This window comes from Gopherus flavomarginatus, chromosome 13, assembly GCF_025201925.1.
Source record: "Gopherus flavomarginatus isolate rGopFla2 chromosome 13, rGopFla2.mat.asm, whole genome shotgun sequence".
Taxonomy (NCBI): Eukaryota; Metazoa; Chordata; order Testudines; family Testudinidae; genus Gopherus; species Gopherus flavomarginatus.
This window is the reverse complement of record NC_066629.1, coordinates 23,397,417-23,412,932: the sequence shown is the minus strand read 5'-3', so window position 1 is coordinate 23,412,932 and position 15,516 is coordinate 23,397,417. Positions and strand designations below refer to the sequence as shown.

The window sequence follows — 15,516 nt, the reverse complement described above, 5'->3', positions numbered from 1 at the left end:
GGCCCAAACTTTTCTTCCCATATGGCAATGTCTTTGTCCTCTAGTGGTAGAAGTCAGCCCTGTGTATATGGCCAGGACAAGGCACATGCACCATTCAAGTCCTATTTTGAGGGTAGTTATGCAGCTAGTTATTATATAAGCATGGCTCACTTTCCACAGCAGTGAGTGGGGGCATGGAAGAAAGGAGGCAGTAAGTATCATCATGACCCACTGTAGCCTGAATGGTTAAGGGCCTGCCACAAGTATCTGAACTCCAGCATCACAACCTTGAAGTCTTTGTTACCAAATGATCAGACTGAATTAAGCCCAAAGGGGACATATAAAAACAACAACATAGTATACAGTATAATCTATATTATATAGGCTGCAGTTGTTGCTTAGGTATCGTTACAAGCTTGGACATGCACATGTGGTGCAATCAATTCAGTTTGAAAAGATACAGAATTTGCTGTTTTTCTACCTGTAGCGGATCAGGATTGCTTGAAATATTCCTCTTAGTTCTTTTATCACCTATGAAGATTTTGAGCTGTTCTTTCAGTCCCCTTATTTTCTGCTTTCTGAATTCCTGTAGATCGTTGGCTGTGAAGCCAGCTTCATCCACAGGCTGCAGAGTATACACACAGAGAGGCAAAAAAAAGAGAAAGACAAAACCAGGAATTTTATTCACAGAAAGAATGTCATTATTATATAATAGTAACAAAGATAATTGCTTAGCTTCTTTTATCTAGGGATCTCAATGTGCTCTGTTAAAATAAATTAATGCAGACTCACAATATCCCTGTAAGTTGTCTGCAGTGTTGTTGTAGCATTGTTGGTCCCAGGATATTAGAGAGACAATATGGCTGAGGTAATATTTTTTATAAGTTGGTCCAAAGAAAGATTCACCTCATCCACCTTGCCTCTATAATACTTCTGCAAGATAGGTAAGTATTATAATGCCATTCTACAGATACATTAAATGAGGCACGGGGGGGGTATGGATCAATGTTCATGTTGTGTTCCCTGACAGTACCTGGCCCGGACCAGGGAAGCTAATGACCCAACCACTGGACCAAATTTGGTGATGAATCCTGGTCATGTGCCACTTGAGGCACGTTACGCATGCGCTAAGAGGCACAGAGAGATTAAGTGACTTGCAAGAGGTCACCAGGAACTCAGTGGCAACACTGGATCTAGAACCTAGAAGCTCTGACCACCCTTCCCTAACTCTAAAACTGAACATGAGCCTCTCATCAGTTTTGGTTATCTGAAGCTCAGTGCAACAAAACTGATACTGATCCGTTTACAGTGTAGTTCTCACAAGTTGAAAGTTTTAAACAATGCCATGGCTCAATATAAAGCTGTACAAAAACAGATCTGCACAAACAATTGTGCTCATTTCAAATTATTGCATGCACTCTATAGTTAAGAGCCAAGATGTTACTAAGAATCCTGCATGGGCGGTTAAGAAAAATGCTGGAAGCAAACAGGCTATCTACAGAGCTGGAAAGTGGATATTTTGGTTATTATCACTGGATAATTTCTTTTCAATTTTACCTTGTCCAAAGAGTAGTCTTTCAGGCATTTGGTTATTTCCAAAAACTGTTTCTCTCTGAGTTGTAATAATCTGGCAGCTTGTTTCAGCTCCAGCCCTGAAAGCCTGTACTCCATGTTATCTTTCAATAGATGTAAGATGCCCATCATACCATCATCCCCCTGAAACACAAAAAGCCCATGTGTTACAGCCATCCAGCATTACCTGAAATATTCCACAACACCCATAACATGGAACCCTGCTCCTTTTATTGGTCATTTTACTTTCTAGAAGCCAGCTCACTGAGAACTTACAGAAAGGTATAGGAACTACAGGATCTTCCAAAATTCTATCAAGCACAATAGGAATCAGATAATAATACTTGCCACTTATATGGCATCTTCTATCCATAGATCTCTAAATGTTTAACAAAGGTGAGAAAGCATTATTGTCTCCATTTTATAGATGGGCAAACTGAGGCAGAGGCCTCTATTTGCATAAGTGGTTTCTAATTGTGGATACTTCCATTTTTGGGTGTCAACCTTAGAAACCCAAGCTGGGATTTTCAAAGAAGCCCAACATAAATCTACACATAAATAAATTATTAAACAAAAATAAAAGAGGTAGGTGCTTAACTTCCATTGAGGCTCTTTTGACAGTCCTAGCACTAGGGGCTAGTTTTCAGAAGTGCTTAGCATGCACAACTCCAGGTAAAGTCAACAGCCGTGAGTGCTCAGCACTTCTCAAAATTAGAACTTTCCTAAGTTTATCTGAAAGGCCACTACCTTCTCCACATTCTGGTCCCTCCTGATAACCCCCCCACTGCCAAAATGCCTATGAGAAGTGTGATGTTTATAGCTTACACACTGAAAAATTAGATATGAACAAACCCTCATGCTGGAAGTTTGCAATGTAACTCTACTTTATTTCTTAAAATTCAAAACGATAACATACAAGACCCAAAACCAGAGAGAGAGACAAAACAGGCTACTCCCTAAAACAGAGATGCACAGCTCACCCCATCTTATTCTAGGCTGTTTGTCTGCAAGCTGATTCAAACAATCCAGATCACATAGCTTCCCTCAGAACTCCCTATCCTGCAGTTAGGATAAAAAAATCCCTCACTCTTAAAGTGATAGCTTGTTATTTTTCACACAGTTTCCAATAAACCTTGAGAAGTTTGTTGATGCCAATGACGAGCTTAATGAGTAATCTGAGACTAATTTACACATCATATATACATTTGTTAACGTAACTGTATATATGTTGTGCCCCTTCCCACATCCTCTGTTTGTTTGTTTAGGCTGTGAGCTCAGTGGGACAGGGATCATGCATTCCTTTATGTTTGGAAATACTTGCACATTGTTGGGGTTGCCAGATATAAACAACAACTACTAGGGGTAAAATTTTCAGAGGTGGCTATATGATTTAGGAGTCTAAGTCCCACTTTCAAAAGTGATTTAGGCACTTTGGAGCTTACATTACATTTCATTTCTATGGGACTTAGGCTCTCAAATCACTTTTGAAAATGTTACCTTTTAGGCATCTCAAATTGGGCACCCAGAATTAAAAGCCACACTTGAAACTCTGGCCCAAAGTGACTTGCTCATGGGCACAAAACTTGGTAGAGCTGAAAACAGACCAGAGATCCCTTGAGTCCCAAATCAACACAGTAAACCATACTACTTTTCAGAAGATTTCGGGTACAGTTTGGCATGAGTAAATTGTTACAGAAATGACTATATGATATACTGTAATCTGGAGCCACTCATTTCTATGAAAGGAAACAATCCTTGAAAACTTGTAAAACATAAACACATGCAATATAACAACAAAAAAGGGCTTTACATCTATGACAAGCTCGCACAGGTTTCTTTCTTCAGTCTGTGTCCACAAGTCTGCCTTTTGGAATCTGTAGCTGTCTTGCAGCACTATTACTGTTTGCCGCAAGTGTCTCTGAGATAGGATAAAATATGCCACATGCTCAATGTGATTTGGTAACGCTTGTCTTTCAGCCTCCTGAATCACTTGCATTTCCTTGGCTTGCACCTAGGAAGAAAACATTGCAAACTCTTTAACACTACGTTCTCTGTAGATTACTGAGTGCTCTGAAGTATTCAAATTCTGCCTGCAAAAGTCTGAACATAACAGTCACAGAAAAAAATAAATTAACTGTACTGAAGGACAAGGGAATCTATATGGCTAAAAGCCCCGCAGAATTCACACTTACTAAATACAGAAACCTGATGGAGCTGGATAATCCTTGTTACCATTTTTTGTGTGGATAATACATGAATGAAATGTTTGCAAACCACAGACAACAATGTTACATTTTGATACAATGGTCAGATACAGGTGCTTATCCATTACTTTAAAGTAGCATAAACAGAGAGAGATTAACACAATAGCAATTGTACCTTTTCTTCTGTTTGGGTTTGAAGCTCCATTCTGAACTGTGTCTGCATATTCCTCAGTTCAGTCTCTGACTCTTCCTTCAAACCAATAAGTAAGTCCCCTTCTTTGTCGTATTTCTGGAGAAAAGCCACAGCTCTCTCCACTTGCTGCTCCTCAGTAATCTGGGCCACCTCTTGGGCCATAGTTTCTCCAGTAGCTCTGTAGTGTAAAGTGTTCAGAATCCTTAACACACGTTCTGGACACGTCTGCCTCTTGAGAGAGAAAATATAGTGATAAGGAAAAATAAATGTTCCTTGGCTGCTACATTTGAGATTTTGTTTCTAGCATTGAGTATCTGAGTTGCTGAGTCTATAGCTAGCTCTTGTGTAACTCAGGAGGCAGAGTACATTATAGTGTAACCCCACTCTATGAACATGCATGTTCTATCCCACGCTTTCTGATTGAAGAGGATCAGGGTGCAGAATATGTTTTGTGAGTTTGTGTGTGCACAGTAAGCATGCACAGTGGGTAGATGGACTCCTAAATATGGAATAAGCATACATGTAAATGGCACTACAAAAGGAGGTGGGAAGTAGCTCAAACTTTGCACATGCCTGGCAAACCATGTCCCAAACATGCATGGCTTTAGAAGGAGGAAAGATGGTTTTGTGGTTAAGGCATGGGAATCAAGATTATCTGGGTTAGATCTGAGTTCTGCTAAAGACTGTGTGTGGGTCACTTAATTTCCCAGTGCCACCGTTTTCCATCTGTAAAATGGGGATAGATAATACTTCCCATCTCTCACTCGTTTCGGTCTTGTTTATTTAAGATAAACTCTCCAAGACAAGGACTATTTTTTACTTTGTGTATACATGGTGGGTAGCACTATGGGGACACAAGGTACTACTGTAATACAATTACATTATAATGAATAAAAATACTATCACTTTTGTCAGCAAGTAACGGTCTCAGAATTCTACCAAGAAACTCCTGCTGCCTCATCAAGTCCAACTGGCAACAAGACGTGATTGTCTCGGGTGGAGATATGAACCAGAGGTAGGAAGCATACTGAGGAATACCTGTGTTGCTGAGATCTGGGAAGTTGGGGGAAGTTTTTAAAGGCACAAATGGTAATTAGGCACTAAGCTCGCAGTGAACGTCAGAGAGCTGGGTGCTTAAGTCCTATACATTGAAAATGGCACCTGTTGTGCTTAGCTTGTGCCACTGATGTGGCTGTGAGGTATAGCGAGCTTTATCCTGTTGTAGCTAAATTCTAGCCGATTCAAGTCTCCTTTACATTTTCGAACTCTGACTGGAAAAGGTCTGAATTTGAATGATCCTTAGAATGTTCATGTAGTACTTTATATTCTCAAGGTATCATGCAGACCTTAGCAAATTGGCATTAATTTCTCTTGTGAGGGTAGTGAAATGGAGGAATAATAAACAGGATATACCTGGAGTTCATTATAAAGATCCAATATTCTATAGAGACACACTTGTTTCATAACTTCTAACTTGACTATTTTGACTGCTGAAGCTTGTAATATTTGAGTTGCTGTGTCTGGAGCTAGCTCTGCTTCCAAAGACTGTGTTTCCTGTTGAGTAAAAGAGACTAAGATGCTGAGAGTTTTCAGTGTAAAAAACATACAAGTTCATTCTACAACCAGATTATCTTGTGGATGGATTTATCTCACTGTACCCACCAATACATAAAATGCTTTCTACAAATTGTTGTCTGTGACAGGGTTAATTTTTGGATCAGAAATAAAAATTCTGTTTGGCAAAACTAAAGGCTGAAAATTCAAATCATGTTTTTCTGACACATGCAGTGAAGATCAGAACCCATTTTTGTTACAGAGAAAAGAACAAACTAGTAAAGTGACAGCTTACTTACAGTTATATAAATAAGACCCTTGAACTCACATCTTGTTTTTTAGTGACATCATATCTGATGTGGGAATCTGTCATTTGCAAATCAGCACCAAGCAGTGATAAATGATGTAGAATTTCATCTAGAGAATGTAAGTGGTCTTTGGGTGTTACTAGATCCCGGCTGAGCCCTGATTGCTTGATTTCTTCCCAATGCTTCTGATAGAGAGCTTGTTCAGCACGCTGGTGGCATTCAGCTAACTCCTTCAGAAATATATCCCAGTCACTGGCTACATCCATTTCTTTATGGCTCTTCATCCCCTGAAACTACAGAGACACTTCCGCTTTAGCTGTTTAATGTTTAAGACCACATAAATGAAAATAATCAGTTAAACTGTGGCCAAGATTTTTAAACATATGAGCCAAAAATTAACTCATATAAAAAAGTGGCCTGAAGTTCAGCACGCGGGAGCTCATATTGAAAATCAGGTCACTTAAGTAGAGGTCTGTCTATAGATATAAAACCCTAATTTTAGAACCCCATTTTTAAAAACATTAGCCTCCGTGTTTTGCATAGAAATGGTCAGAGCTTCAGCTTCCTGTGTGCTTTGGGAGATATTCTACCTCTGTCATGTGATGTGAAAAAATTGAGAGCCACTCAGAAAGGAAATAAGAAAACTCTCATTTCCCATACTCTGAATGAAAACTTCAGGCTTAGTCCGCACCTGTCTCACCCAATTTTCTTTACATTCTTCCTTTTCCTTAGTTTTGGCTGATTCATAAAAGTAGCAGATCATGTTTATTTCTTCCGTCATTAAGGACAGCTCTAAATGCACCAATTCACTGGCGTGCTTTTCTAAAAAAAAACCTGACAAAACATCAGAAATAAATTAAACATGACAAGAAATGATCTTACATTTTTATGCAGCCTTTACCATGAAGGATCCTAAAGGATCCACTTTGCAAGCTGATACACATTCTATATCAGGGACAAGTGTCGTCTACCAATAGCATGGATTGCAGCGACTGTTTAAGCTCAAACATGATCACTACATAATACTTCAGGAGAAAACACAAAGAATACTTTTTCCGAATTAAAACCGCAAGGAGGACTTAAAAAAGAAGAATTAGTATTTCTCACCTTGTCAGGATTTCTTGCTGTATATGGGATCCCCCTGGTAAGAAAAAAGAGGGCAGCACAGGTGATAGAGTGGCAGCTGGAGCAATTTCCTGGCTTGCTGCAGTCCTGAATGCCTCAGACTGAGCTGTAGATGCCTTTAAGGTGCTTCTTGAGGAGTATCCTTCAGGAGAAACCAAAAAGGGGTAAAGGACCTTTAAATTTATTTCTGAATTCCTGGCTTTTTTCAGTGCATTCAAGCTCCCTTTCAAAATTCTTTCAACAAAATATTTTGAATATATTAATATCTGTCACTCTGCAGTACTCTCTAGTATATCTAGTAACAGTCTGGGACAGAAGATAACCAGATACGTGAATAAATCTAGATAGGTTATCTGCTCATTCTGGTTTTACCACTCAGAAGCAACATTTGTAAACAAGTCATTATACAGAATACATGTAACTTTGTAGCAAGACAAAATGTACTATTTACCTGTCACTAAATCCTGCAAGGTTGACAAACCTGGATGTAAAAGTTCCTAAAGCCTTTATTGCTTTGTCGATCAGGAAAGCAAATCTTGTTTGGAACACTTGCCTTGATCTAAGTGCATATAAATGAGCTTCAACAGCATGCACTAGCGAGCACTAGTCCCAACATTTGATACAAGGCTCGTTCAATCCAATTTCCATTGTAGTGAAAGTGCCACAACCATGAATGATTAATTGCATATGAAGAAGAACTGGAAGGGCACCAGTCAACTGATGTTGAGCTGCAGACAGATAAATAAAGAGGTAGGTGATGTGATAGATGCAGACTGAGTACCATCTGGATCGATCTCTAGCTAGGTCCTTTAGAATGGTCTGGCTGGCTGTTCACTATATGTCCATGGAGCTTGATCTGCAAAGATGCTACATCTCTTTGAATTTGCCTTAATGATGATGACAATTGTCAGGTAGATGTTGCAAGATAACACATTAGATTATTATAAGGGAATCAAATTTGTGAGCTCATATTTATCTATTTTGACTCTCATTCTTGGCAATTCTTAGCACTCTATGCAAGCTGATCCCTCCTCTTCTTACCTTGGAAACATTATGTGACAGCTTTCTCATCAATGCTGGAAATAGTCAAGCAATGCTAGCTAAAATATCGCTAGAGAAATGGGAATCAATGCTGGTTCAAGAAAGAAGAAGAATGGCCATTTGATTCTTCTTGTATTAATTATTTTAATGCAGTCTTGGTATTTTTATAATCAATTCTTTCTAAAGTGCTGACAAATCTTAAGGCTTTTTGGGCTGCTTCCACATTTTAACTGAAATCTTCAGTGTGTTCCAAAGAGACTGATGAGTGATAAAGAGTGAAATGAACTAGATGCTGTAGCTGCCATCATTTAGGCCCTGATTCACCAAATTACTTAAGTACATGCTTAAATTTAAGCCTGCGAGCAACTGCATTCCTATGCACATGCTTCTCTTCTATTGACTTCAATAGGACTTAAGCACATATCAGGCCTTTAATCAGTGATTCGTTACTAGTTATTTCAGTATTCATAAAACAGCTATACCTTTCCAGTAAATGAATGACACAGCACTGTTTCTGATTATATTGAAGATATTACACGGAAGAGCAGACCTTTGAAAAACTAATCATTCAAATTCCAACCTTACAGTTAATGATCTTAGCAGAGATTGTGGCTGATTGACATTAAGAGGAAAATATATTTGTTACAGATCTAAAAAGGAGGAAAAAATCTTTACATTTTAATTTGATCATTCATATTGGGAGACTGGAAAGGAAGTTTAATTATGAGAAAGGGGAATAATAAAATAGAGGAAAGAAACAGTTATTAAATTGCTTTGGAAATTCCACTATATTTTTCTCTCTAGGTTTGCAGACAGACATATTCCATATTGACTAAATGTTTGCATCCTGAAATGTAGACAACATTTTGATAGCTTGTATATTTCAGCTCTGTTTGTCATTAAACAGCAGTTAGAACTTTTATGTAACTACAAGTCTGGTTACATCACAATTTATAGTTTGAATGCTCACGAGGGAAAGTAAAAGCTTTGCCATTGATCTCTGTGTTTGCCTAAGGTTTCTTACTGCCAAGCTGAGGGTAGGTACTCCATTCTGCAGCAGAATGGAATGGAATGGAGACAGATGCACCAAGATTACATATTTCAAGATTTCCTAGGATTGAAGCCTTCTAGTCAGGGAAAAAAGACCAGCTCCTCAAAGGTATTTAAGCATTTAACACCTATTGATTCCAAAGATCTTGTATAGTCCAAGTAACCAAATCCATCCTCAGGTCTGAGTAAAGATGCAAGAACTCAAGTACTCGGTCACCAAGCTCCTAATCTTGTTCTCTTGCAAAAATATAGAAGAGGAAATTGCCATGCCCCTGGAAGTTAACACAATCTACTGTACATTATGATGAATTCTCAGCATATTCATTATTTTCCTAAAAAACAACAAGGAGTCTGGTGGCACCTTAAAGACTAACAGATTTATTTGGGCATAAGCTTTCGTGGGTAAAAAACCTCACTTATTATTCTCCTCAGAAATCTGCAGTTTCACCTTCCTTTAGCAGTAGATACTGAAAATACCTAAGATTTAGACCTTATTTTTTCCTTTGAATTTTAACTGACGGAGTTTTGATTCTGACTATCTGGCCTATAGCAAGAACATCATTCTGATGAAAACTGACTTTTTGCTTCTGGAAATTTCCAGAAGGACGGGAGATTGCAAAAGAGAGTGTACACACAATGTATTTCAATTTTTGAATAGTCCAATAAAAGATTATCTGAATTTTGTAAACATCTATACATTATATTTATGGTTGCAAAGATAGCCTCTGATCCTGGAAACACGCTTCATTTTACACATCTGAGTAGAACCTTTGGCCCAAGAGACTCCTTAAATGTATAAAATTAAGCACATACTTAACTTTCTGCTGCAGGATTGGCGCTTCAGTTTTTAGCACATCAGAACTTTTTCACTCCAGTAACAGTTTTCGAGTTGGAATAAAATGAAATTATTGACTGTACCTTTACCTGATTGAAGAATTAGTGTCTCAAGTGACCTGTCACTCCTTGTGTTTTCCTCCAATGTCTGAACCAGAGACTTCAACAATGGAATCAGTTTTTGATGGATGACTGCCCATGTGCTGTGGGGAACACCAGCAATACCATAAAATCTGGTCCCTTGGTAGTTTTCAAAGCATTGTGATGTCCCAAAGAGAAGAGCCTGAAAAAGCACCGATTAGACCAAGATAAACACACTTGTTGTTCACATGTGAGTCATTAATACCATTGCAAATGCAGCCAGTCATTCTCAATATTTCCATGCAAACCTTGTACATGCAAATCAGTTTATAACAGGACTAGGAGGTGTGCACTGTGCTACAAGCTTGCCTAATCACAAATAGTTTGGGGGTTCCTAATGAGTGTATGGCTGGGTGGTAATAGGCCCACAGCTCCCATCTCTTTAAACTGTCCACATTCCTGAAGCTTGTGTAAAGGGTTTTAAGACCAAAAAAATTAATTTTATTTTATGTGTTTAATGTCCCCAGTTTATGTGAGATGTATTTGCAAGTGCCATATACATGGTCAAACTCTCCCTCTCCAACACTGCAGTATAATAACCTTATTTCATTTAGAGTAATAAGCTGGAGTTCAGCTATAGATATAGGTGACAGACTCATGTGGAGTGAAAAGAAGCTGAGATATAAGAGGAAGGGGAACTTCAGGAGATCAAACATCATAAGGCATTTTGAAGTAAGGGAAAGAGAAGAGAGGAGGTGTTCAGCCATGACCACCCTGATAACTCCAGTGATCATTTTTTTAAACCAGCGTAGCCTAAAATAGACAGACTATGTAAACCGGCCACTCAAAAGGACAGAGAGCCTGATCCAATGCCCCATGAAATCAATTGAAAGACTTCAGCTGATGTCAAGAGGGTTTGGATCTGTATCTAAATTTTTCTGGACACAGCCCTTAATTAAAACATTATAGATACCAAGGGTGGGATTTTCAAAAGCACCTCTGTGATTTAGGAGCACAAGACCCATTAAAAATCATTGGGATTTGTGTTTCCAAGTCATGCAGGGTACGTCTAGACTGCAATAAAACACCTGCAGCTGGCCCAAGTCAACTGACTCAGGCTTGTGAGGCTTGGGCTGCAGGGCTATAAAATTGCCGTGTAAACAGCTGGGCTCAGTATGGAGCCCAGACTCTGGGACCATCTCACCTCCTGGGTTCCTAGCAGGTACTGTCACACTTTATGGGAGTACCTTTAGGAGGAGGAGGTTCACCTGTTAAAAATGTAGATCCAAACTGACATCTTGCACATCATTCTAACACTGCTGCCAAAATATTACATTTCTTAATTGAATTTTTATTTTGTGTACAAGTTTCAAAGTCCATGATAAAATAAATTCTTAAAGTAATTCTAGCAAGTCTCAAATAGGGTGGTTTGTTTTTCTGGGTGTCTGATTCCATGCTAAGATTTTATTCTAAGAACATGCCAACAGCCTGTCGTTGCTGGAAAAATTGGGTAATACATAACATTATCTCAAACCTCCAGGTGAAGTCAATACCTTTGCCTGCAGAGCCTGGATGTCCAACAAGTCCCTGAGATATTCCAGTCTGCTGTATGCAGACTCCACACTGACCTGTTGTTTCATTATATGTTCCTGAAATTCAGCAACATGATGTAGTATGACCTAGAAAAAATGGTATGAAATATTAGCAAATGAGCAAGCAAGTTGCCTAAAGTAAGGATTGCATTTTTCTTATGATTAAAATAGAACTTTATCTATAAAGCTTGTGTGACTGTATCAAGAATAGTGCACTCAGTTCTCGTCATTTCATCACCAAAGCAATCCAGACAAGTGCAGAGAGTTCAGGGAATACTAACAAAAATGATTAAGGGGCCTCAAGGGACTAATTTAAGAGAAAGACTGAAATCAATAAATATGGCAGCTGGATCAAGCAGTGACACGGGATGTGATAAAAGCCTGCAAGAATTTGAAAGGTGTAAACATCAAGGAGATTTGTTTTGGATAGAATAATTCAGAGCGACAGGGTAAAATTAAAAGAAAAAGCTTCCAGACAATGAAATCTGATAGGTGCTAGATGAAGGCCTGACCAACACAAACACATAAGAACGGCCATACTGGGTCAGACCAAAGGTCCATCTAGACCAGTATCCTGTCTTCCAACAGTGACCAATGCCAGGTGCCCCAGAGGGAATGAATAAGTAATCATCAAGTAATCTATTCCCTATCGCTCACTCCCAGCTTCTCGCAAACAGAAGCTAGGGACACCACCCCTGCCCATCCTGGCAAAGTCACAAGTCAATAAAAAGAGAAAGAAAGAGTCCTATTTATTTAACTAGTCACTTCACTGGGCTATGGATAGTGTTTGAAGCTTCATCTCTACATACATGTAACATATGACTGGGAAAGCTTTTGAGAATCGGTCCCTAGGGGATGATCTTTCATGATCTAACTGGTCTTATCTAACTCTAATGTCTATGATGCCATGTAACAGATTTCATGTTTTTTTAAACTGCTAACATGAAGAGGTTCTGTACCAGTCAGAAACATAACACTAAACATCGTATTTGGCAATTCCTCTTTCTAACTCCTAATTTCAGTCTGGCCAGTTTGACTCCTAATCAGTACTGTTTCACAATCAAACTGGATTTTCTATCTCAAAGAAAATATGGCTTTATCATTGCTAACAGCATCGTGCTATATTTTTCTGTACAAGTTTAAAATTGATTATCTGAGTAGCAGCTGTTTAGGATGATTGACTTTTGTTTAATATCATTCTGCTCACTTTCTTCTTCAGCCTGGTCTGTGGATAAGGGAGGAGAAGCCCTATATGAGATGGGAGGTTCTTGGACAGTTAAAACTGGCTTTAAATGTGCTTCAAAAGGAGACCATAGTTTCCTGCAGAATAAGGTTAGTGATATTTAACTCAACCTAACAGTAACCTCACCTTTCTGGGCTTGAATCTGGGTACTGTCTCTGTGTTAAAGTTCTTGCTACTTTGCCATGCTTTCTCCTTCATCTGCCTTTGTAATCGGCCTTCCTCGAGCTGCATCTTTTGAATAAATTGAACCATTTTTTCCAGCGCTTTCCTGATCATCAATATAACTCGTACTTCTTGCTCTTTTTCATCTCTTTCAGCTGTAGGTACAGAATGTTAGCAATTACTCTCAGCTTGGAAACTGAGTCCTAATGAGTGGTTCTATAAGGGAAGCTACTGAATTTCTGATATGGATGAAGGGCATGGATTAAATGACCTAACAGGAATTTTCAATTTCTGATTCTGATGATTCTGTGGCATGCTGCACAAAAATGATTTATCTATCAGATCTGTTCACCCGTTCCTCTTTCAACTTTTAGGACACCCATGAGAACTTGCTATAGATTTATTCAGAGTGTGAGTTCTACCAATCATAGTGCAGTTAAAAAAATCCCAAAACACCTCAAATGAGGTTGACATACAGATTCATTGCAGAACAGTGTGGGATTTCTGGGGCAATTGGCAGGATTTTGCATGGGATTTTGAGACACTCTTCAGGTCTGCAGTGAGATTTCTCAAGATGAGTGAAAATCACCCCTGTGCAGACCGTCAGAAAATGGTCCTGCTATTTTAGGGAACTTTCCTGGCTTCTGCACTACCCTAGTGGAACTGGATAGTGAAAGGATCTGAGTCCTTGCTCCAACGCCCTTTACCCAGATGCCTGCCTGACCTTGAGGACTCCCTTTTCACTCTCCCATGTGTCAAAATCCTCATATCCTGATAAGGCTGGGCCTAGGATTCTGGGAGACTAAACTCCGCAGCTCTGCGCTGGAGCCCAGCCCCGGCTCGCCGTCGGTGTGGCTGGTCTGCATTGCTCCAGCTCCAGACCCCCGGCTCCACTCGGCCTTCTCCGGCTCCATCTCCCCTTAGCTCTGCTCTCAGCATCCCTCAAACGGAGGACAGGACCCCAGGCTTCGGACTCCCTCACTGGCCTGCCTGACCTGTCAATCGGGCTAACCTGGAGCTCTGGCCTCTCCCCATTGGCCCTGGGGTCTGTCAGTCTCAGGATCTTGATTTCTCATTGGCCCTTCTCCTTTCTTTTGGTATTGAGAGAGGGCCAACAAAAAAACCCCACTCAGTTTCAGTAAGGGCCTAACATATGCATCACTTCAGTCCCATTTCAGACCTATTTTGAATGATTAAGTGGGACTTGAGTATTGTACCAGCCTTGCTCTGGCCTTCTGCACAGGAGTGATTTTCACACTGTATGTTTAAAAGGGCCTCACTTTCTTCCTGTTAAAGCCTCTGCTTCCTACCTTTAGATAACAAAGATAGTTCAGAGCCCAGTAGGCTGCTCAGATCCCTGGCAGTTCTTCTTTGACCTTCCTGAAGAGAGGATTCCTCAAGGAAGTGACAGGTTTCCTCTATGTCTTTTAATTTATCCTTGTACCTTATCTGTAAGAAGCAGGACAGAAATTATCACTGATATTATCTCGTGTGACAGGGAAGTCTAAAAAACCCAACTGTTCCAAAAAGTTCTTATAGCGCTACAGAATACAGGAATAACGGTGATGGCCATGGTTAGAAAGAATAAGGCTTTTATCTATACTTTCTTTTCCTCCTAGCCTCCTCCCTTAGCTAACAGAGGATACACATTCTGTCCCAACATCCGTCACCGCATTTCCCCTCTGTCTTGTCTTGCTTTAGCCAGTCCCTTTCTGATTGCATATAGATTGATCCAAAACTCACTGAAGTTATTGGGAGTCTTCCATTAATTTCAGTGAGCCTTAAAACAGATTCATTCTGAGTTTTTACTGGAGATTACTCTGCTACTGTGAGGCAACAGCAACTAAAATAATAGCGACTACAGGAGTGGGCTTGTTTACACTGGGGATTTTTGCACTGGTATAACACAATACTGTAGCTGCACCAGTGAAAATACCAAGTGTAGATAATGTATTGGTGTAAAAAAAGACTTGGACTGGCAATATGCACTAGCACAGCATCAGGGTACACTGGTGGAAAAATTCAAATGTAGATGAGCCCGCACCAAGCACATATGTTGTGTCAAAAAGAGGAACAACTATATTTCTAAACATCAGCTTGAAAATTTGGCACAGAGTGGATTCCCTTAAGCACTTGAGAAAAAAAGTCCAGTGAAGAATTAGTTGAAGCCAGTTACAAAGAGGATCCACTGCACCTTCTGTGCCTTTCCTTCCTTTACAGCATCAAGGACATCAAGAAATACAAAGTTTAGCTCTTTAAGAAGCTCTTCTTCCCTTTCTCTTTGGCGGTGCCAGTACATTTGTCTTGAATTTATCTCCTTTTCCAGAATGCTCAGCTGAAAAACAACACCAAAAGCAGCAGCTCAGGTTTTCAGGGTTCTGAAGGAAGCTCAGAAATCTCTATCGTGTGTGATTCTCTGTGCCACTGAGGAAAAACTCTTGTTCCACAATTTCTACAAATTCTCCAGCCTGACAGTATAGGCACTTACTTTGCGTTAGAGAGATGAATACTTTGCAATGGGAAGTTTGTGCAGGTTTACAACTTTCACTTTAGAAGTTTATGCTTCAAAGCTGTAATG

General features: G+C 39.6%; 1 protein-coding gene across 1 annotated transcript in view; it reads right to left on the bottom strand.

The window, feature by feature from the left end:
* Window positions 1-15,516, bottom strand: part of LOC127033574 (uncharacterized) — a 38,618-nt gene that overhangs the window by 10,148 nt on the left and 12,954 nt on the right. The window contains exons 11-22 of the mRNA XM_050921501.1: window positions 15,133-15,273; window positions 14,249-14,387; window positions 12,903-13,093; window positions 11,495-11,620; window positions 9,951-10,143; window positions 6,511-6,644; window positions 5,831-6,103; window positions 5,362-5,502; window positions 3,931-4,179; window positions 3,362-3,562; window positions 1,537-1,695; window positions 461-604 (exon numbers count right to left, since the gene is read on the bottom strand). Coding sequence (XP_050777458.1) covers window positions 461-604; window positions 1,537-1,695; window positions 3,362-3,562; window positions 3,931-4,179; window positions 5,362-5,502; window positions 5,831-6,103; window positions 6,511-6,644; window positions 9,951-10,143; window positions 11,495-11,620; window positions 12,903-13,093; window positions 14,249-14,387; window positions 15,133-15,273 — 2,091 coding nt within the window. The remainder of the gene's footprint in view (window positions 1-460; window positions 605-1,536; window positions 1,696-3,361; window positions 3,563-3,930; window positions 4,180-5,361; window positions 5,503-5,830; window positions 6,104-6,510; window positions 6,645-9,950; window positions 10,144-11,494; window positions 11,621-12,902; window positions 13,094-14,248; window positions 14,388-15,132; window positions 15,274-15,516) is intronic.